This window comes from Macrotis lagotis, chromosome 1 (genome assembly GCF_037893015.1).
Source record: "Macrotis lagotis isolate mMagLag1 chromosome 1, bilby.v1.9.chrom.fasta, whole genome shotgun sequence".
NCBI classification, from domain to species: domain Eukaryota; kingdom Metazoa; phylum Chordata; class Mammalia; order Peramelemorphia; family Peramelidae; genus Macrotis; species Macrotis lagotis.
The window spans coordinates 156,684,544-156,706,628 of NC_133658.1; the positions used below are offsets into that span (position 1 = coordinate 156,684,544).

The following is a 22,085-nucleotide window of genomic DNA, read 5'->3' on the forward strand; positions in this document are numbered from 1 at the left end:
CCGGAGCTGCGCCACACGGCCTCCGGGCAGAGGTGCGCGGGCGCGCAGGGCGGCGGGCGGGAGGCCGGAGGGCCGGACGGGCGCGCCGCCCCGGCCCCTCCCCCAGCGCCGTCCTCCTCTCCTCTCCTCCGGGCGGCGGCCGGGGGCGCAGCGGCCGCGGAGGAGCGGGCCCAGCCCGGCGGGCGCCGCGGCATGTACGCCCCGGGAGGCGCGGGGCTGCCCGGCGGGCGCCGGCGGAGAGGCCCGGGCGGCAGCGCCCTGCCCAAGCAGCCGGAGCGCAGCCTGGCCTCGGCGCTGCCCGGCGCGCTCTCCATCACCGCGCTCTGCACCGCGCTGGCCGAGCCGGCCTGGCTGCACATCCACGGGGGCACCTGCTCCCGCCAGGAGCTGGGCGTGGCCGACGTGCTGGGCTACGTGGACCCCGACCTGCTCAAAGGTAAGGGCGCCGCGGCCGCCCGGCCGCCCTCCCCGCGAGGGCCGCTGCCCCGCACTGACTCGGGCTGGGTCACCTCCCAGAGCGCCGAGCAAAGATGATCCGAGAGAGGCCGGTGGTAGCGACTGACCAGCCTCCTGCCGGACGGCATGCTGCCCGTGAAATGTAACCTTGGCACCTGAAAGCCAGCAGCTCGGGTTGTCTCGTACTTCAGCCCTTTGCCTCCGAATGAAGCGTTTTCCTCTTTTCTAGGAATCATTTTGCACCCTAACTCCTTATAAAGGCAGAAGGTGCTGTTGTTGAAGATATTTCATCGTGCCTAAGAAACTCAGTTGATCGATTCAATTCATCCCTTTATCTTTCTTATGAGGTAGAGGAAGAGAGATTGCTCTCCTCTCTTTGTTCATAGCAGAAAGCCAAGGCCCGCAGGAGCACGTCTTGTGTCCCCGGTTGGCATGCCCGTGATTTGTGTGTTCCTGTGGTGGAGTCATGAATAGAATCTGAGCATTCTGCTTTTCACTCAAGTGCTAGAAGCCAGATGTTTAATAATAATTCATTGACGGTAGCAGTCTGCAGCTTTCAGGAAAGCCAATTGTCCCCCCCACCCTTACAGACTTGGCTTATGCTAAGTCTGTTTTGGCCAACATTGTCTCCGACGCTGGCATTAAGGACTATTTAGGTTGAATACATGGACATCCACCTTTTGACTTTAATCTTTAATTTACTTATGACCCCCAATGTCCCATGAATTTTAAAACCTGTCTAAAATTTTCTTGTATTTATATTTGCCCTCTAACACTTTAGGAATCTGACTGTTTCAAACTCAAGAAGTTATTTCCTATATTTTGAGAAATATATAAATGAGTTTCTCTGCTAGCCTTTGCATGTCTTTTTAGGTTACCCTACCCTTTTATCTTAATCAGGCTAAATAATCTTCCCTTTCTGTAAAGGCACCTTTTAGCTCTCTCTTGATTGTTTAATTTGTCTTTGTATCTTTTCCCAACCTGATTATAATTTTATTTAGGAAGCCTAGACCTTCACACAGTTGTCCAAATGTAAACATACTATGATTTTCTATATATGTATGGTCTATAATAGTGATACCCAGCACTGAATTGACATGTTCAGGGAACCATTTATGACAACCCTAGATCATTTTTTTCTGATACATATGTAATAGCTCAGAGTAGAAACATACAAGTATACAATGTATACAAAGTATATACAACGTAGTTATAGTTATAAATATGGTGTGTATAACTGTTATACATTAAAAATCATCTGCTATTTTCTTCAGCTCTGTGATATTTTCCTGTGGTTGACTATTTTATATTTCATTAATTGAGAGAGCTTAGCATCTGGTTATCAGCTAGGAAACGTCATTTTCTGTATACTGTCATTCATGGCAGAATTATTTAATAAAATTTTAGAACTGGAAGTGACATTAGGCATTAGATAAAAGTGATGGGAATACTTTAATCCTGACTTCTCATTTTACAGATGAAGAAACTTGGACCAAGAGAAATTGTAACTTGCCTAATGTTACACATCTGATTAGGACAAGAATAGAATCCCTTAGGCTTTTTGACTCCAGTATGTCTTCTTGTATGGTACCCTATGACCTCTTTTTTTACATTTCTTAATCCATTTCTCATTACCTTTTCAGACTGTTCACTGCCCCCAGAAAAAGATTTCCCATCGCCAACAGTTCCATGTTAATCCAGTTTAGCCGAAGATCCTTATTATAAACATTTGAAAGGCTACATAAATTAGGTTCATAGGTTTTCCCCTTGTTTCCATATTGATTTGTCTTCTCAACATACAGTATGATTTCATAAAAAGGAGTTGACCCACTGAAGTCCTGATAATGAGAAATCATAAATGGAGAACCCCAAGGCTTCACAAATCCATACAGAATCTTAAGAGACCTAGAAAAAGGCCTCTGATATATTGGGTAGATCTTCTATGGAAGCTCAATGTGAAGTCATAAATGCCAGTCACAGAGGGTAAAAGGTGTGGTTGTATTGCTTCCTTCAGTGTTGTCATTACAAATCTTTTGAAATATTGATGACAGATTTTATAATTTTATATATAAATTTTAAATTTGTTCAGTATTGAATAGCAATCGTAAAGACCAATGCATGAACTTTTCTTTTTATTATAGTTTCTCTATATGAAAACTGGGTAACTATGGCTACTTCTTTATCTTCTTAATGCTAGAATCAAGCAAAACCTATGTCAGTGAATAAAATTGGGAACAATATCCAACTCACCACTCATAAGACATTAGAAAAAAAGGCAGTAGAAGAGGGCTAGAAGGGACAAGTATCTTAGTAGCAGATCTACCCATTACTTGCTTTCCTTTTCCTTTTTACTCTAGGGTGGTATAGCCAATAGGTGAACTGGACTAATGAATAGATAACCTAGCCCTGGTTCCAGGTCTTTTTTGGACCTTGAAAGATTGTCCTAGTATGTCAGAGACCCAAGATTTCTCCCATCCCCTGAACATAGTAACAAAAGACAGGGTTATTAAAGCTTCTGTTTGAAATATATATTTTCATTTAATTGGTTCCTGAAGGAGGAAGAAATTCCAGGAAATCTTTCTAGATGATTGGGGAAAGATGGACAGTTAGCCCCAGAATTAAGTCAAAAGAAGATTCTTCATTAAACTAGAGCTGTCCAAGGTTGTTTTTTCTTTTTCAAGTTTCCTATCTTCCAAAGCCAGCCAAGGCTGTATTCCTTATCTTCTTGAACACTTTGATGTTGAGGCTTTGTATTTTAGAGGAAGAAATATTTAGCTTTCAGCAAATGGTTTAGGCAGCTTTGGAGATGTTAGCAAATACAGTCTAGCTGGATGTCATTTGGGTCATCCTAAATTATTTCAAAACCTCTAATCTAAGTACTACTGTATAGAGAAATAAGGTTAGAACCAACTCACAGGATATTTTCAGTGCTCCGAAAGAGTTAGGGTTCGTTTTTTTTTAAGGTTTTTTTTTTTTGTAAGGCATTAGGATTAAGTGGCTTGCCCAAGGCCACACAGCTAGGTAATTAAGTATCTGAGGCCACATTTGAACTCAGATACTCCTGACTCTAGGGCTAGTGCTCTATCCACTGTGCCACCTAGCTGCCCCAAGGGTTTCTTTTAAAGAAAGACTAAAGTGATAACTTCAAATATAAAAAAAAATAATAATAATTTTTAAAAATTTCCATGTCTGTTTGTTGGGTGGCATATAGGCATATAGCTCTAGGAGTAGCATCTTTTAGGAATGTGGAAGGTTAAGATTTGGTACTTGATGAATCATTGTTGATGATCAACCATTGGAATTTCAAGCATCTTCCAGGGACCTGACAGTGCATCTGAGATTTAGTTGGCATACATGTAGCTAGATCCTTCCAGGTGCCCTTAGTTCGTTCAGGATCCAGATTATATATTTCCCTTTGACTTTTTGGTTACTATGGTGACAGCCTCCCCCAGAGGACTATTAGGATCAGGTGTCAGCTGCCTGTCATGGATTCAGAGAAATGAGAAAAAAAAAGACTTAAGCAGGTGGATCTTTGTAGGGTTAAGAGAGATTGGGTCTGTTTGGGAGTAACCTGGAGTTGACATGGACTCCAGGAAGTAAGAGAGGGAAGAAGAAAAAGGGAGTACTCTGAAGCAAGGTTGGGCATTTAGTCTGCAGCCCTACTGAGAAAGGCAGTGGTTGGAATGATGAGCAGGCAGACAGGAAGAGCCAGAGCTTTCAAAACAAGGCTTGATTGGTGACTCACCAGTGACCTTGGGCAAAGTCAATTCCCTGGGATCTTGTTACAGATGACAACAGACCTTTTTGTGTGGCCAGAGGTGGCAGTCTAGTTATAACCACCAACTTAAAGAACTCAATAACAAAATCTGATGACATCCACTAGGGACTTGTCCCTATCAGAGTAGAGTGGAATAGAACAATTGGTTTAAATTAGAATAAAGAAGCCTCTTTCAATCCCAAATTCTCTCTTTTTTATTTTTTTTTAAATTAAATTTTTGTCTCTCCTCTTCTCCTAACCCCTTTCCCCATCCCAAAGAAATAATTTGCTCTCATTTTGTCCTTTACTGAGAATAGATTTTATAATAATATTTCATATATTTGTATATTCATTTCATATCTTTAAAATATTTTCACATTCATGAGCTCTTTTTTTTAAAGGTTTTTGCAAGGCAAACAGGGTTAAGTGGCTTGCCCAAGGCCACACAGCTGGGTAATTATTAAGTGTCTGAGACCGGATTTGAACCCTGGTACTCCTGACTCCAGGGCCGGTGCTTTATCCACTGCTCCACCTAGCCACCCCCATGAGCTCATTTTTAAGCCCAAACATAACTCTTTAAAAACTTTTTATTCTAAATTAAACTAAAGCCAAAACATATAGCAAATACAAAATAAAAAGAGAGGGTTATGTGTAAAAATGCAAATATCTATAATATACAATTTATTCTATAAAAGTATATAATAAAATGGTTAAAGTATATGACTAGGCAATTTTCAGAGAAATAAAGCTAACAATAGCCATTTAAGAATAATGCTCTAACTCAATAATAATTAGAAAAATGAAAATTAAAACAATGCTGAGGAACCACCTCACCTCCATTAGATAGGCTATAGCTATATAGGCTATATCCTAACTGACTAATTGTGACCCCATTTGAGTTTTTTTTTTTTTTTTGGCAAATATGCTAGAGTGACTTGATATTTATTTCTCTAGCTCATTTTTACAGATAGGCAAAAAAGTAAACTGACTTGCCCAAGATCACACAGCTAGTATCTGAGGCTGGATTTGAAATTGAAATTACTTCCCTACCTAGCTGCAAATCAACTTAACTCAATTGGATAAAATGATCCAGAAAGTAAATCCTGGAGTGGTTGTGGGAAATTGGGTACACTAATGCTCTACCTTCTCATTGAATAGGGAGAGGATGAAGAAGAATATTCAGAAATGAAAATAAAAGTGAGTTTTAAAAAGTTTTAAATAAATAATGAAGTCGGGGCAGCTAGGTGGCTCAGTGGATAGAGTACCGGCCCTGGAGTCAGGAGTACCTGGGTTCAAATCCGGCCTCAGACACTTAATAATTATCTAGCTGTGTGGCCTTGGGCAAGCCACTTAACCCAGTTTGCCCTGCAAAAACCTAAAAATAAATAAATAAATGAATGAATGAATAAATAATGAAGTTATTATATAATTTTCAGAGCCATACTGCTTTTTTCCTGAACTTCCTCATCTCTTTTCTGTGCATTTTTAAAATACCTTAATTTTTTTTTTTTTTTGGTACTCTTAGAACTAGTTCCTTTCCCCTCCCTTAAATATCTCATCGGTAAAAAATGGAAAACAACCCTTTTGCAAAATAAACATAATAAAATAAATATAGAATTTACCATACCAAAAAAAATGTCTAATTCTGTTGGGTAACATGCTTTCTTGCCAATCTTTGGAATCATGTTTGGTCAAAATTATCTTTATTTATTTTGTTGTTATTGTAAAAATTGTTCTCCAAGTTCTGTTCATTTTACTTTGTATCACTTCATGCAAGTCTTCCCAACATTCTCCAAAACCATAATACTGTATTCATATACTATATTTTTGTAAACTGTTCTTCAGTTGATAGGCATCTACTTTGTTTCCAGTTCTTTGCCACAACAAAAAGAACTACTATAATTATTTTAACACATATAAGTCTTTTACAAAACTCTTTGATCTCTTTGAGATCTAGACAAGAGAAGTGTAGCTGGGTCAAAGTGTATACCTAGTGTAAATATGCATTTGGGAGCATAGTTCTAAATTATTTTCCAGAATGATTGGAGCAATTTGATTACATGGATTAGTGTATCTTATACTATCTATAGGATATGTATATACCATATATCATATGTGTAATATTTATCTAATGTAATATATGTTATATAATAATAATAATAATGTAATATCTTTCTACTCCCTGTCTGTGTGATGTGAGTTAATTAGGAAGTTGTAGCATTTTTTTCATATGAATGTTGATTGCTTGGATTTTTTAAGAACTGATTGCTCATATCTTTTAATCATTTATCTTTGTTGGCGAATAGTTGTAATTCTTTTATATTTGAATTCGTTCTTTATGATCTTTGATATCTAATCTTTATCAGAGAAACTTGCTGCAAATATTTTTTGCCAATTAACTATTTCCTTTCATATTTTAACTAAATTTATTGTTTGTTTTTATCATAAATAGTAAGAAAAGTAAACCTCAGAAAAGTTAAGTGATTTGTCCAAGTCACACAGCTTCTAAGAAACAGGACTTTCAGGGGTGGCTAAGTGGGACAGTGGATAGAGTACCAGCCCTGGAGTCAGGAGTACCTGAGTTCAAGTCCTGCCTCAGACACTTAATAATTACCTAGCTGTATGGCCTTGGGCAAGCCACTTAACCCCATTCATTGCCTTGCAAAAACAAAACTTTTCTTTGAAGTTCATTCACTCCAAATTTATCATTCAATTCAGATTCAAATAGCTATTACCCACCAATCCCAAGGACATTTTCCCTCCCTTCTCAATTACTTCATTGCCAGGCCTACTGTCTTCCTGTCCACCCCAACTCCTTTCATTCTAGGGGACTTCAGCATATTTGTTAATGTTTCCTCAAATATCTAACTCCCCAGTTTATCAGATTACTCAGCTCCCATTATCTATTCCACTTCACCTTATATACAGCATCATCCCTTTAACTTTGATCATCCATAGTTTTTCCACTTCCATGTCAAGGAACTCTGAATTTCCTTAATCTGATTCTCTTGTATTTTTTCAGATCTCCCTATGCCTTACTGCTACTCCAATCATTCCATCACAGTTCATCTCCTCTGCTCTGGCTACATACATGGTCCTCCCTTCCTCATCTGGACCCCTCATTGAACCAGCTTTCTTTATCCTCTGCTCTTACCTCTCCGGCTCCATTGTCCTTTTGCCAGCCATTCCCTGGCGGACCTGAACCTTGGATTCCTAATTCCTACTGTCTGTCTCTTCTATATCTATTCTTTTGCTTCTGATTGAAGCTGGAAGAAATTTAAAAACAGGGTTAACTGGGTCCACTATAAATTTTAAGTTCCTTAATCTCAACTGGGCCCTCAATTTGCAGAAAGTCAATTTTCTCCTCTTCTTAAGATGTTTTCCTATTCTATTCACCACATTAGCTATTCCAAACTTTTTCTTCTTTCCTCAAACTTCTCATATTACTCCCTCTTTTCTTCCCCTCTGCTGAGGTAAAGAATTGGGACAATTCACTGAGGCTATCCTCTTCTCCCTTTCTTCTTATCACTTCTCCTTCTGACATGGTTCTCCACTATCTCCTCTTTCACTCTAGTTTTTGATGAGGAGGTGCCCCTCCATTTGCAAATGCCAATCCCTCTACTTGTACCCTTGATTTCAGCCTTTACTATATTCTCCAGCTCCCACCATTGTCCCCTAATCATCTAATCATCTCTCTAATCATCAGTTTCTCCCTATCTAGTGGCTTCTTCCCATTCACCTAGAAGCATGCCCTCTCCCATCCTTGAAAAATTCGTACTAGATCTTACCATGCCTGCCAACTAAAATCTCTCTTCCTCTTTGTGAATAACCTGAGAAAACTGTATAATTGGTGCTTCCACACTCCCTCTCTTATTCTTATAAACCCTTTGCATTTGGCTTCCAGCCTCATTGTTCACCTGAAACTGCTCTCTTCAAAGTAACTAATGATTTCTTAATTGTCAAATCCAATAGCTTCTGTTTGGTCTTGATTTATTTTGACCTCTGCATCATTTGACTCTGTGTATCAGCATCCTCTGAATGCTCTCTCCTTTCCAGGATTTCGGGATTCTGCTTTCTCTTGTTCTTCTCCAACAAGTCTTACTGCTCCTTTTCATTCTCTTTTGCTGGATCTTCATGCACGTTACACTTAGTAACCTTGTGTGTCTCCCAAGGGTTCTGGGTCCTCTTCTCTTTTCTCCCTAGCCTCTCATTTGATAAATTCATTTGCTCCCATGGGCTCAATGTTGATTTCTCTGCAGGTCTGGTTATCCAAACCTAGCCTTTTTCCTGAGCTCCATTCCTGCATCATCAATTGCCTTTTAGTCAGTTCAATATAGATGCCTTAACCCAACATGTTCAAAACAGAACTCACCAAACTACTTCCCTTCTCCTGAGCTTTCTGGTTACTGCCAAAGGAACCACAGTCTTTCCAGTTACTCAGACTTAAAACCTAAATGTTTTTCTCAGCCCTCACTATCACCCCTCCATTCATTTAGTTGTCAATCACTGCCAGATGTACCTTCTTCTCTCATATGCACCCCTTTCTTTCCTCTGACACTGCCACCACCCTGGTGTTCAGGCCTTTATCCCCTCATGTTTGCACTAGCACCATAATCTTCTGGCTCATCCCCCATGCCTCAGATCTCTTGACCCTTCACTCCATTCCCCCATTCATCTGCCAAAGGAATTTTCCCGAAGTATAGGTCTGACCTTGCTACCTTCCCAACCCCCCATTCATCAAACTCCAGTGGCTCCAAGTCCAAAAATAAAACCCTCTATTTGGTTTTCATACCCTTCCTAATCTAGACCTTCCTACAAATCTACCACTCTATGTATTCTGCTCTTCAAATTGCACTGATTTCTACCATCTCATGATTCTGAGCATTTTCTCATGCCTGGGATGTCCCTTCTCCTTTCCATTTCCTTAATTTCCCTGGCTATTTGGTCTAAGAAAATGAATTTTTCCTCTTCTTTAGCAACAGAAGTTATACATTTTTGTACATGTGTGTTTAATATATATATATATATATATATATATATATATATACATATGTGTATATATAGATACAGAGATAGATATATGCCTAACAATTTAGCCTACCCAAACCCTCCTGGAAACCCTCTTTTTATATTCTTCAAGATTTTTTCTTCAGCTACCCAATTGGCAAACTTACTTAATTGAAGAAGCTTTATTAAAGGAAGTTTGCTCCATGCATGTTCCTGCAACCCTGTACCTAATAAATTGATTCTTCTTTTAGAATCTGGAATGCGGTCACCATAATAGAAGGTCATATTAACCTGAATGGGATAAATTACATATAACCATTCTGGATGATGGCAATAGTAATGATGATGATATTAATAATAGTTAATGTTAATGTAATACTTCCTATGTGACAGACACTCTCCTAAGTGCTTTACAAATTATCATCTCTTTTGATGCCTATAAAGGTAGGTGCTATGATTATTATCTTAATTTTACAGAAAAGGAAACTGAGGCAAACAGTTAAATGACTTGCTCAGAATCATACAGCTAGTAAGTTTCTTAGGCAGAATTTGAACTTAAATCTTCCTGACTTCAGGCCCACCACTCTTTACCAACAACATCATTACTTTCTTCCAACTGAATGAAAGAGTAACCACTCCAGGTTAAGCTAACTTCTCAAAACAGGCTCATATTATGGGAATGATGCTATAAAACAGGGGTCAACAAACTTCAATCTGAGGACCAAGTCTGGCCTACTGCCTAAAATTTTTTGACAACAAAATTGTTTTACATTTTTAAATACAATAAAACTATTTAAAATGCAAAAAACCATTGTTAACTCACCAGAAGATGGAACTCATCACATTTTGTCCTTGGGAGATGTTCTGATATAAGGAAAGTTAATTCAAAATTTGAATTTTCAAATTAGATCTATTCAGAAATAACTAATCACATTATAAAAAGGTTAAGAATTTTATCCATAAATTGAAACTTTCCTACTCTTAAATGTTACCCCATCTTCTCTTCAATTATTATTATTTGATAGAGAATGGACAATAAAATAACTAAAGCATTAAAAGGTCCCGATAAATAAAAAATTTTAAATATCTCAGTAGCAAATCAGTTGGAAAATGGATTTAGTTAACAAATGGGAATTATGCCCCACTCAGCTACCCTACAGGACATTTTAGAAGAGGGACAGAGTGAAAGGAGAGAGAAAATATAATATATGGTAGTGGGGAGGAATGGATGGAGGGAATTACAGTCAGCAACAGCAACTGTGGGAAAATATGGAAGTAACTTCTGTGATGGACTTATGATAAAGGATGTGATCCACCCAAGACAGAGCTAATGGTATCAGGAGACAGACTGAAACACATTTTTTTCCTCTTTCTTTTACTTTATTTCTCATGAGGTTCTATATTTTTTGTGGGGGAAGGGGTAAATGGTTACTCTTAAACAAGAATATTTTAGTGATGTATGAATAAAATCATATTAGCCAAAAAAAGGAAAAAGAAACAAGGAGGGATGGGAATTCAGGGAATCGTGGAAGGATTTGCATGAACTGATGCTGAGCGAGATGAGCAGAACCAGAAAAATATTGTACACCCTAACAGCAACATGGGGGTGATGATCAACCTTGATGGACTTGCTCATTCCATCAGTGCAATAATCGGGGACAATTTGGGGCTATCTACCATGGAGAATACTATCTGTATCCAAAGAAAGAATTGTGAAGTTTGAACAAAGACAAATGGGAATTATGTGAATTTCACACAACTTTTCAAGAATATATCTTTGCCTGAAAGCAGGGTCTCACCTAGATCTTTAATTAGATTTTCTGATTTGGAGGAGGACCTTGATTTCTGTATCTTTTGGGTAGACCTGTGATAGTCCCCTCATGTGAAAAAAGACTTGGACTGCTTATTACTTTAAAGATTCTCCATTAGAATATTTAGATCAGGCTTTTTAGAAAGACAAGTAGTTGTTAGAAACTTTGGTTTCTGGTCGATATTGACTGACGTTGTCCTCAATATATCTTGGACAGAGCCTGAGGAGCTCTTTTTTGAACCAAAGCCAGAAATAAGAGTTCTCTGTTTAACCTGGAGAATAGAAGATTTAGGAACAATAAAATGATAACTCCAAGCTTTTGAATGGCTTTCATAAATGGGTGAAAGATGAGAGACAATTAGAACAGTGCAAATTGATATTCCTAAACCAATCTGATTCACCGTTGTGTCCAGGATAAAATTAGAAAACCTTCATTCTGGCATTTAAAGCTGTCTGCATCCAGGCTTCCATTTACCTGTCTTTTCTTGTTTTGTTTTCCTCCCTGTATTCTCCATTCCATCCATACTATCCAGCTAGGTGTCCATTTTTGATGATGTTCCATCTCCAACCTCTCCTTTTGCACAGGGGGGTCCCCTGTGTTTTGTCTGAAGTGTATTCCCTTCTTACCTCTTCCCATAGAATGCTGGCTCAAAGCCCAGTTCAGGTGTGTTCAGTCAAGTCAACAAGGATCTATTAAGCACTTAGGATGTGCCAGTCACTGTCCTAAACTAAAAGGACAGCCCCTTCCAAGAGAAGATGAAAGTACCAACCTGGAGCTGGTGTTAAGAAAGTCTAGGGTGTTCAGGGACAGCTGGCCACCCCCCCCCAAAAAAAAATCAGGTCATCATGATGGTAGGATATAAGTAAAGGGACAGTTGAGACAAACCTGGGTAGACTTGTATTAGCAGAACCAGGAAAATTATTTAGGTTCAGTGAGTCAGAAGACATGCATATTATGCCCATGGTAAGGACAGATACCGTGCTAAGCCTTGGAAATACATAGAAAGGCAAAAAGATAGACCTTGCCTGCAAGGAGCTCACAATCTCAGGGGAGATGACATGCAAATAAGTGATGTACAGACAAGCTACATGCCAGATAAATTGGAAATAATCAACAAAGGAAAGGCACTAGAATTAAGAAGGATCAGAAAAGAATTCCTCTAGAAGATAGGATTTTATCTGGGACTTGAAAGGAACCTAGAGGTGAAAAAAAGGAAGGTGAGTAGGCCAGGCATGGTGGGCAGCCAGGGGGAAATATAATAACCATATCATAAAGAAAAACAACTTTGAAAATCCTCATGGAGAGGTTGAGGAGGGAGCCTAAAGATAAGGGTCTGATTGTCAAATCACTTTTCTCCTCAAATAGATTTCTGCATGAATCTCCAAACGGTGCTGCTACTCCGTGTCATTGCTGCCTTCTGCTTCTTGGGGATCCTCTGCAGCCTCTCTGCCTTTCTTCTGGATGTCTTTGGGCCCAAGCATCCTGCTCTAAAGATCACCCGCCGCTATGCCTTTGCCCACATCCTCACAGGTAATCCTATTGCCTGACAGGAGAGGGGACCAGAAAAAAGCTGAACAAAGAAATGTTCTTTTAAACAGTGAGTGACTGACTAGCAGAGATCATTACCTTCCACCTCTCCTCTTAATGAGTAAATGCCAGGCCTGGCCACCAGTGTGTGGTATCAGTGTTAGGCAGCAGATCAGTTCTAGGACAGACATTGACTTTCACTTTTCTCTTCTCTTCTTGTCAGTCCTTCAGTGTGCCACAGTGATTGGCTTCTGCTATTGGGCTTCAGAGCTCATCCTGGCTCAGCAGCAGCAGCACAAGAAGTACCATGGCTCCCAGGTCTACGTCACCTTTGCTGTCAGCTTCTACTTGGTGGCAGGAGCAGGAGGCGCCTCCATCTTGGCCACCGCTGCCAACCTTCTGCGTCATTATCCTACTGAAGAAGAGGAGCAGGCCCTGGAGCTACTTTCAGAGATGGAAGAGAATGAGCCATATCCAGCCGAGTATGAGGTCATCAATCAGTTCCAGCCACCCCCTGCCTACACACCATGATGCAGTGGGCTGGGGTTCTCTCTTCAGCACCCTATTCCCCTGACCCCATATCTTTACTCCCCCTATAAGTAGAGGAGCTCCCTTCTTATAGCACTTAGTTCTGATGTCCTGAGAGTCTTCACCAACTCCTCTAAATGGGAGATGCTACATCTAAGACTTTTCATCTATCTCTTCTCTTGAAAAAGGAAACTTGTTCATTTAAAAACCTTGTCTTCTTTCTCTTTCCTCCCCAGCCAACTTCTCTACTCATCACAGCCACTCCCTTTGGCCAGTTATCTCTCCTTTTGGGTCACATTTTTAGGACTGAGATATTCCTCATGTGGCTCCCAGCATTTGCCTCTCCTGGATAGAGTGGGCAAAGTCTGTGAAAAGAGATACCATGTTCAGTAGCCCCTGGGCACAGGTGAATACATTCAACAGACTTGCTCTTTACAGATATTTTTTTTCCCATCTCACAGTTGGGATCAACTGTATCTGTCAACCTACATCAACCTGTACCTTATTTTAATCCACCCCAATATATGATGCACACTATGATGGAAATCTTTGCACTTTAGTCTTTGGTTTCCTCCTCCTCCTTTTTGGCTGCATTTGGTGAGGATGGTGAGACACTGGTAGGAAACATAAGAGTCTCTCTCACTGTACCCCTTGGGAACAGAGGTGGCAGGAGCTGAGCAGATTAAGAACAGAATCAGTGAAGGGCCTGATGGGAACTTGCCTCTTATGAAAATGAGAGCCAGTTGAACCAAGTCTCTCCTACCTTTCACCTTTTAAAATGTGGAGTGAGGAAACTGTCTTTTTAAGTAGGGACAAGAAAGTTGTGATTTTTCAGATTTTTATCCTGGTCCCTTTGGCCTCAACAGTGTTTCAGGCCTGAAACTTATAAGTCTATCTTATAAGTCCCCTTATAGGTTTACCTTCCTTCTTCCTATTCTCTTTCACATCAAAATCCATCGTTCTGCCCCCTCTGTTATTGTTTCACCTCTTTTGAGGAGGTTGAGTTATTATTAGGTGATACAAGATACTCTGCCTTCCTCGTGGGGTGCCAAGAACTAAGCAGCTGCAGGGACCTGGCCATCATGGTGCTCCTCATGACTCAGTGAGGTTTAATTCATCCTCACATCAGGAACAATGATATCAGAAGGTCCCAAAGACCCCATCACCACTTAACACATAGGAACTGAAACCCAGTGGAAGACCATAAAATGAGGTTTCAGAACTACCTTGTTGGAGACCAGGTCAAAGAAGGAGCTGATAGCTAAAATCCTTCAGGGTCAGACATGGTAACCAGAACTACAACTCGGGGTGGAGGCACTACAGCTTGCTGCATGCCCACTCTTCACCCCTTCTTGAATGTACCACTAGTTTGCATTATACAACTGGTTCTTTCTTGTCCTGCCTCTTACCTTTGGCCACTGCTGGTCACACACGTCTTTGGCTCTGGCTGAATTTAGTATCCGGAAATCCAAAGCATGAAGTGGGGAAAATTCAAATCTAACAGCCCAGTTTGTCAGGAAGATAATGAAGGCAGTTTTCCAAGTGAATTACAAAGCTATTGTCCTTAATATTTGGGCACCTTTGAAATCATTGTCCGGATACTACCCTAACGGCAACATTCAGATTGCCTGCCTGCCTCTTCATTGCTGGGGTAGTTCAGAGCAAAGAATTTTGGGAGTGTCCAACTCTTCTGGGTGTTTGGTTGCAAAAGGAATGGCAGCCTGTTACAGCATCAGGCCTCCCTTCAGTCTGGAATGAACTGAGGTCAGGCTAATAAGAACTTGTTTTGATGATGAATATCATGTCCTACATCCAGGCTTTCCAGCTGCCTAGAGTTCCTTACTCTGGTGTTCAATTGTAATTGCAGTGGGGACTTTTACACTCCATTGGACTTTTTCTTCTTATGAAAGAAAAAAGTTAAATTTAAATAGCCTGTGCATAAAACAGAGGAACTGTATTAAGTGTTATATTTCTGTCAAGGACTTTCATTGTTGGCACATTTCTGGAGCGTGGCCAACTTTGTGTGACCATCCATTTTAGAGAAGGCAACCTGGGAAACCAGGCATAGATAACATCAGAATACCTAAGGACCTTGGGCATGAACCTCTTGGGACTCTTCCCTGTGGTCCACTTTTAATTAATTTTCCATGCATTCTCATTCTTCTTACTCTGATACCCAATACTGATGGTTTGCCATGTAAATTCCCCCAGTGTTTTTTTTCTAAAGAAAAATAAAAAAAATCAAACAGGAATGTAAAAAGCTACTCCTATATTCTCATGATTTGATTTCTAGATTTGGTCTATGTGTTCCCCACCTCTGAAGCATTTATAAGTCACTGTAGGAGTCAAAAGAGCCCCATATGAAGATGAATACAAAGGAGTTTTAGGCTTATGGGATAGAGAAGCATGTTTTCCTTGTGCTTTATGGAAGAAGTCTAGGGGACTTGAGTGCCCATCAGCACTGAATGTAATCTCAAGCTTAGCATGGTGGTCCTTGACTGGAAGAGAGTTCAGATAAAGTGCTAAGACTTGCTGTTTGCCATTAGGCTAGAAAGCTTATTCTGAATTGTTGAAGTAGCCCCATTCAGTGCCAGTTTTTCTCCTGAAGAATGATAAAATTATTGAATTTAAAGCAGGATGAACCTAGACATCCAAGCCCCACATTTTACAGAAGAAGAAACTGAGGCCTAAAGAGTGCATGATTTTGACCAGAATTAACTAGTAGTAAGTAGAGCCAATATTCAAATCAAGTTATTCTGACTCCCATAAACAACACTTTTCCCACTGTATCACCACCAGCCCAGAGGCTGGAGATTTGTGGTACATAGTGCTATACAGGCCAATTTTTTTTTTAAGGTAACTACTGGGTAATAATGTTTTCAGATAATGCTACCCACAGACCATGCCCATATGTTTGCATATTTATGAACTCTCAAAGTAGATCTCGACCATTTTACAAGCTTCTGAAATGAGATATTAAGAATATAATATTTAATATACTTTATGGCTCCAATCTCCTACTTCTTTATATGTTTTACGTTTGAGGTTGGAGTGTGGGAACTTGACAGTAAGTGAGGAAGGAGGGCATAGGAATGACAAGTTTATACATACACACACACACACACACACACACACACACACGTAATTAGGAAGAAAAATTTTCGTCAGAAAATAAGTCTGGAATTAAATCACCAGAATTTTACCACTCAAACCAGTTTTCTCATAGCATTTTGAGTTCTAAATTATCCATTCTGTTACATGACACATATAGGAATAGCTAGCATTTACTTTAATATTTACAAAACCCTTTACATCTTTGTCTCCTTTGATCCTGGCTACAATCCTGTGAAGGCAGTACTACTATAATCCATTTTGCAGATGAGGAAATAAGCCAAGAGAAATTAAGTGACTTGTTGAGGCAGGGCTAGAAGTCAGATTTTCTGACTCCAAACCCACCCTTCCCTGTCCATGCCACTGTTGCTTGAGTGCTTGCCTGGTCTCATTTGGTGTAACATTATGATGGTATATGATGAGGCCTTTGGAAAGTTAAGTCCTTCCAACAGTGGAACAGGTTTCTTTTTTACATTTACAATCAGCCCACTGCTGTTAGATAGGAATCTTATCACCAAAAGCAAACAAATGAATTGAACAGTTTGAAACTTGATAGTACTTTTATTTTTTGAAGTACAAGACATACATCATATCAGCCCCATCTTTCCCAGAGGATAGCCTCATATTTTAGCTTTCAACTGCTAACATTCTTTGCAGCCACAGCAGAGCCAGACACACTTCCTTTTTTAACCTGCTGCCATTTGAATGCAAACCCATTCCCAGTTGAATAGCAATTTGTAAGGTATCAGAATATATCACTTTTGAGCAAAGTTGTAGCATAATCAGATACATAAGAAAGATTATGTCAGAAGGACAGTAGAGAGTGGAGAAAGGTAGGACTCTTACAGGGCTCTATTACAAAAGTCCAAGCAAGTGGTACAATGAAGGCTTGCACCAAGGAGCTGGCACTAAGAACACAGATACAGATGAATATGGAAGATGTTCCAAGTTGTCCTTGATAGTTGACTGGATAGCAGTGGTAAGGAATAGTCAAGAAAAACCCCACTGGGAAGACAGGAGAGTCTGGGTGACTAGTGGAACCATGAATAGAAATAGTATAGTTAGGAGGAGAAGCAGCTTTGATGAAAAATGAAATAAGCTTTTGGGGATTTTTGAGATGCTAGTGGATCATCCAAGTAGACAGAAGACAGCTCCTAGAGAGAAGGGGTCCTGAAAATAAAAGATTTGGGAATTATCCTCAGCCTATGTCTTTGTATAATAATGAAATTTGTAGGGACAATAATAATAATAGTTTATCCTAACTGATCCTAATAACTGTGGACTAGTCAAATTTAATAAACCCACTTCAGAGATAAGGAAAGGAAGCCTAGAGCTGTTAAGTGACTTGCCCAAAGCCACATAGCTAGTAATCAGCAAAATGGGGATTCCAACCCAGATGTTAAATCCAGTGGTCTTTCAGAAGCCAAAAAGGGAGCAATGGCCTTTATTTATTTAGGAACTCCAGTTGCCCTACCTTACATGTCATACCTGAGAAGGAAGTTGGGTTTAATGAAGTTCAATACAATTTAATGTAACCCAGTACATTATTCCATGAAATTTGTCAATTTTTCTGTTTCAGAAACTGAAACTTTAATCTACCTAAAAATAGTATTACTATAGTCATTCACAACTTTAGATATATAAGAGAATTTTAAGGTACAGAAAAGAGCATCAGAAAACAATGAAAAGATAGGCCAGATCTTTGAGGAACTGCTTAAGGAATTGTTTACAGAAGACTCAGGAAAATGGAAGTCTTCAGTCTACAAAGGGAGAATGAACAGTATAGCCACTATCTAGCCGTGTGCCCCTGAACAAATCACAGCTTCTCTGGGACTCAAGTTTCCTTATCTGGAAAGCAAGGATTTGCACTAGAAGATCTCTAAAGTTTTGTCCTGCTCAAACAGTCTTGATTCTATGATTATAAAGTTCATTTCCATTTCCGTTAGGGAACAGGACAGGAAATTGTTTGAAGAAATTCAACAAACATTTATTCATGTTGGTATTCAGAATACTGGAAATAGAGACAAATTGTAAGATTTGGAATCATATTTGATCATTTTTTTAAAAGTTAACATCTTTTGGATGTAGAATTAGACATAACTCTGGCTGGAGGCAAGGGCATAATTCAGATTGTCTCTGAAAATGTTAGAGACCAGGAGATAGGACTAGAGTGAATCATGGGTTGAAAAGCTTTCTTGGTATTAACCTGAAATAGTTAGATGATGTCAAACTCCCCAAGACCCTGGGAAGAAGTCTTTTCCTTCAAGCAACCTCAAATGGGATTCAGCATGTACATCTCTCTCATAGGAAGCCAGAAATACCAGAGGGAAGAGACTGTAGAGACCTAAGAAGACAGAAGTTCTCTCCCATTCTCCCCAACTCCACCCTGCCTTGCCCCTCATGCAAGTGTGGGGCATTGATCTCCACCAATGAGAACAGTCCTATATCAATGGGCTTTCAGACTGGATTACATAAAAAAATAGGGATGATAATTGCCAATTGGAAATTTAGGGAGGCTTTTTAACATAAGCACAGATTGAGCATTTAACAGATTTTTCTTGAATGATTGAATCATGAATTTGGCTAAGAATAGGAAACTAAGTAGTAGTAACTTAAAGAACATTTATCTCATATTCCACACCATGGGTCAGCATCCTGGGTCCTAGGATTGCAAACAGATTTTTGCATGTATAGTGCTTAAAGCAAGTGTATACAGAAAGAAAATAAATCCTAGCCATTATAAATAGTATTGATGTCATTAGGGAAAGTGGAGTTCGGCTTTTTAAAGATACTCATCTCACATTCAAACTGCAATGGAATGAATGCTGAATATAATTGCTGATGTGACTCAGCTATCCCACAAGCCTTCTCTGGCCTCAGATTCCTCACATGTTCTGATGTCCCTGCATTCTAAATGCAGGATAAATAATGTGTCCATTCTGTTCAATATGATAATTAGATATTGATTACTAAAATATCATTGAATTTATCTCCTTAATGGAGTACTGTATTCCAAAGATGTACATCCTATGTATGTGACTTTTATCCATGTGTCCTCTCAAACCACCAGAGTGTCCATCCAGTGAACTCTGGTCCTCCTTGGGGTTCTCTTAATGTTTGTGTGCATACTGGTGGACTATGTGCCATTCATCAGTTAGCCACTGCTCTTGCTAAATGATTAGTCCAGATATAGATAAAATATAGAGATATGTTTTGCAATTAAATTAGGTGTTAATATTTTTAAAGTGTGGATTATAGCCCCCTGTTGATTCTGATGAATTCTGCCTCTGCCTCCTCAACTGTTGGGAGAAATAATGTTATGTAGTGAAAAGAACACTGAATTTGGCATCAGAATGAATGAATGAGTGTGTGTACTTATATGGATGAAAAAATCATTTATTAAGTGAACAAAGCAGAAAACAGAAAAGCAAGGCATACCTGGCTCTCATGGAGCTCACAATTTTGGTAGTGGAAAAACAGGAGGTTTCATTCATTTCAACTCTAAAAGTCATATGCAATGCCTCCATGGCTCTGAGTGTATAGTAGCAAAGTAAGTGGTCATGCATCTGCTGAGGAGGTTGATCCCACAGATTTCCCAGGTGGTGACTCTAAATGGTTACTCTTCCCTGGATTGTGGCTGTAAGGGGCCAGAGTGGAAGCAGGCCTACTGGCCTCAGGGACTCAACTCTTGGGGTTTCCCTGTCCATTAATGGCAGTTGGTCGGTAATTGGTATTGGTGATGGTGAGTCCCTTCTCCACAAGGTCTGCTCCATGATGATAGCTACAAGGGGTAAGTTGAAAGTGGAACCAGTGGAAGATGGAGTCATTTCTTTTCCTGGGAGTACTGAATTCAGAGTCCTAAGCTGTCTTCCTAGCAAACTCTAAAGAGAGATGGTGGTCAAAGAAGTCTGACTTGCTTGGAACATGTTGCCTCTTGCCTCTTCTTCAGGGTGGCCTGGTGCTTCTGCTATCCCTTCTTTGATAGTGGTAGTTGGGTGGGGAAAGAAATTAGTGGAAGGGATATTGAGCCTTTACAAGGTTTGCTTCCCTGTACCATGACTCTTGGGTTCAAGTTGAATTGGGTTTGAGTCTTCCTACATTTCAAAAGAACTATGTGATATCAAACTTGGCCTGTTTCCTCAAAGGAGCTTAAATTAGAACTAGAATGGATCTCTTAAGTGCATCTAGCCCAGATCTTATGTTTTACAGAGGAGGAATTTAGATCTAGACAGGTAAAAAGTGATCTGCCTGGATCATGCAGAGAGCCAATGTGAAACCCAGTTCATAGCTATGGTTAACTCTAGTAGAAGTTTAGACTTTTAAAAAGTCTAAGGGGGCGGCTAGGTGGCATAGTGGATAGAGCACTGGCCTTGGAGTCAGGAGTACCTGAGTTCAAATCTGGCCTCAGACACTTATTACCTAGCTGTGTGGCCTTAGGCAAGCCACTTAACCCCCTTGCCTTGCAAAAAAACTAAAAAAAAAAAGTCTAATAATTTAATAACCACTTAGAAAAATTGCTTTTATTGTTTTTTTTTTTTTGCAAGGCAATGGGGTTAAGTGGTTTGCCCAAGGCCACACAGCTAGCTAATTATTGTCTGAGGCTAGATTTGAACTCAGGTACTCCTGACTCCAGGCTCAACACTTTGTCAACTAGCTGTCCTACTGTTGATCTCCATACAATTACTAAACATCACTTATCTGTTCTGGGAAAAACAAAAAACAAATCTCTAGTTGGTAAAGTGGATAGGTCTGGACTCAGAAAGTGTCTGAGGTCGCATTTGAACTCCAGTTCTCCTGACACCAGTACCGGTGCTCTATCCATTGCGCCACCTAGCCGCTCAGCTTTGTTTTGTCATTTTCATTTGTATCCGACTTTTCATGACCCCTTTTGGATTTTGGGGGGGGGATATTGGGGTGGTTTGCCATTTCATTTTCCAGATCATTTTACAGCTGAGGAAACTGAGGCAGGCAGGGTTCAGTGACTTGCTCCTAGGTCACACAGGAAGTGTTTGAGGCTTCTTGACTCCAGAGCCAGGACTTTAGCACAGGATTGTGCCACCTAGCTGTCCCTTTAGAAAATGACAGACTTTCATACACTCAAAGATGAGTATTGATTGATACATTGTGTTGTAACAAAGGGCAAATCGGATTTATTTAAAGGCCTGAATCATTATTTTCCTTTCAGCTAGAGAAAGAAGAATGTTAGATTTGGAATCAAGAAGACCTAAGTTCAAACCTGTTTTCAGACAGCTATGTGAGGCAAGTCACAATTTCTGCCTCAGTTTCTTCATTTGTAAAATAAATATAAAAAATAATAGCATCTACCTCCTAGGGTAGTTGTAAAGAGAAAAGTGCTGTGAAAACTGCAAAGTGCAATAAAAATGCTATCTAGTATTATCATTGTTTTCACATATCCCAAATCTTCCACCATAGATCTAGTTCCTGCTCTGTGGACAGAGTGCTGGATTTATTATAGTCTGGAGATATCAGATGCCTCAAACTTTAATAGCTTGTGATCTTGTGTAACCCTCCCAGAAGTTAATTCATCTGTTAAATGGAAATAATACAGTTATTATCAGAATCAAATGAGATGAATAAGACCAGTTTTTTTTATATTTTGTAAGCATTTAGTCTGTCATTAAGCATTAGTTTGTCAAGCATCTATATCTGATAATATTCACAATATCCAGGATCTTTTAAAAATTCTTTCTTAAAATATTTTAAACTTTGAACATTAGTATAGCCAACTAAATTTGCTTAGCAACTATATTTAAATTAATTTCAGTGCATAACTATGTTCTAAGTCACCAACTCAGTCCTCATGAAAATTATTTCTCCACTTATTCCCCTTCCCTTTTCCTGGGTTAGTGTTATAGTTAATGTGTACT

General features: G+C 39.6%; 1 protein-coding gene across 1 annotated transcript; it reads left to right on the forward strand.

Annotated features, from left to right (window-relative positions):
* Nucleotides 1-177: 177 nt before the first annotated feature.
* On the forward strand, nucleotides 178-15,350 carry TMEM127 (transmembrane protein 127). Its single transcript, XM_074209231.1, has 3 exons — nucleotides 178-436; nucleotides 12,397-12,561; nucleotides 12,782-15,350. The coding sequence occupies exons 1-3, from the start codon at nucleotides 193-195 to the stop codon at nucleotides 13,087-13,089; spliced, it is 717 nt and encodes a 238-aa protein (XP_074065332.1). The 5' UTR covers nucleotides 178-192; the 3' UTR covers nucleotides 13,090-15,350.
* The last annotated feature ends 6,735 nt before the right edge of the window (nucleotides 15,351-22,085 follow it).

What these genes read in the sequence shown, in the direction of transcription:
- TMEM127 (XM_074209231.1), top strand. Translation starts at nt 193, where the DNA reads ATGTACGCCCCGGGAGGCGCGGGGCTGCCCGGCGGGCGCCGGCGGAGA. An exon ending in GGACCCCGACCTGCTCAAAG is followed by an intron (nt 437 to 12,396) that starts GTAAGGGCGCCG and finishes CTCCTCAAATAG; the next exon opens with ATTTCTGCATGAATCTCCAA. An exon ending in CTTTGCCCACATCCTCACAG is followed by an intron (nt 12,562 to 12,781) that starts GTAATCCTATTG and finishes TCTTCTTGTCAG; the next exon opens with TCCTTCAGTGTGCCACAGTG.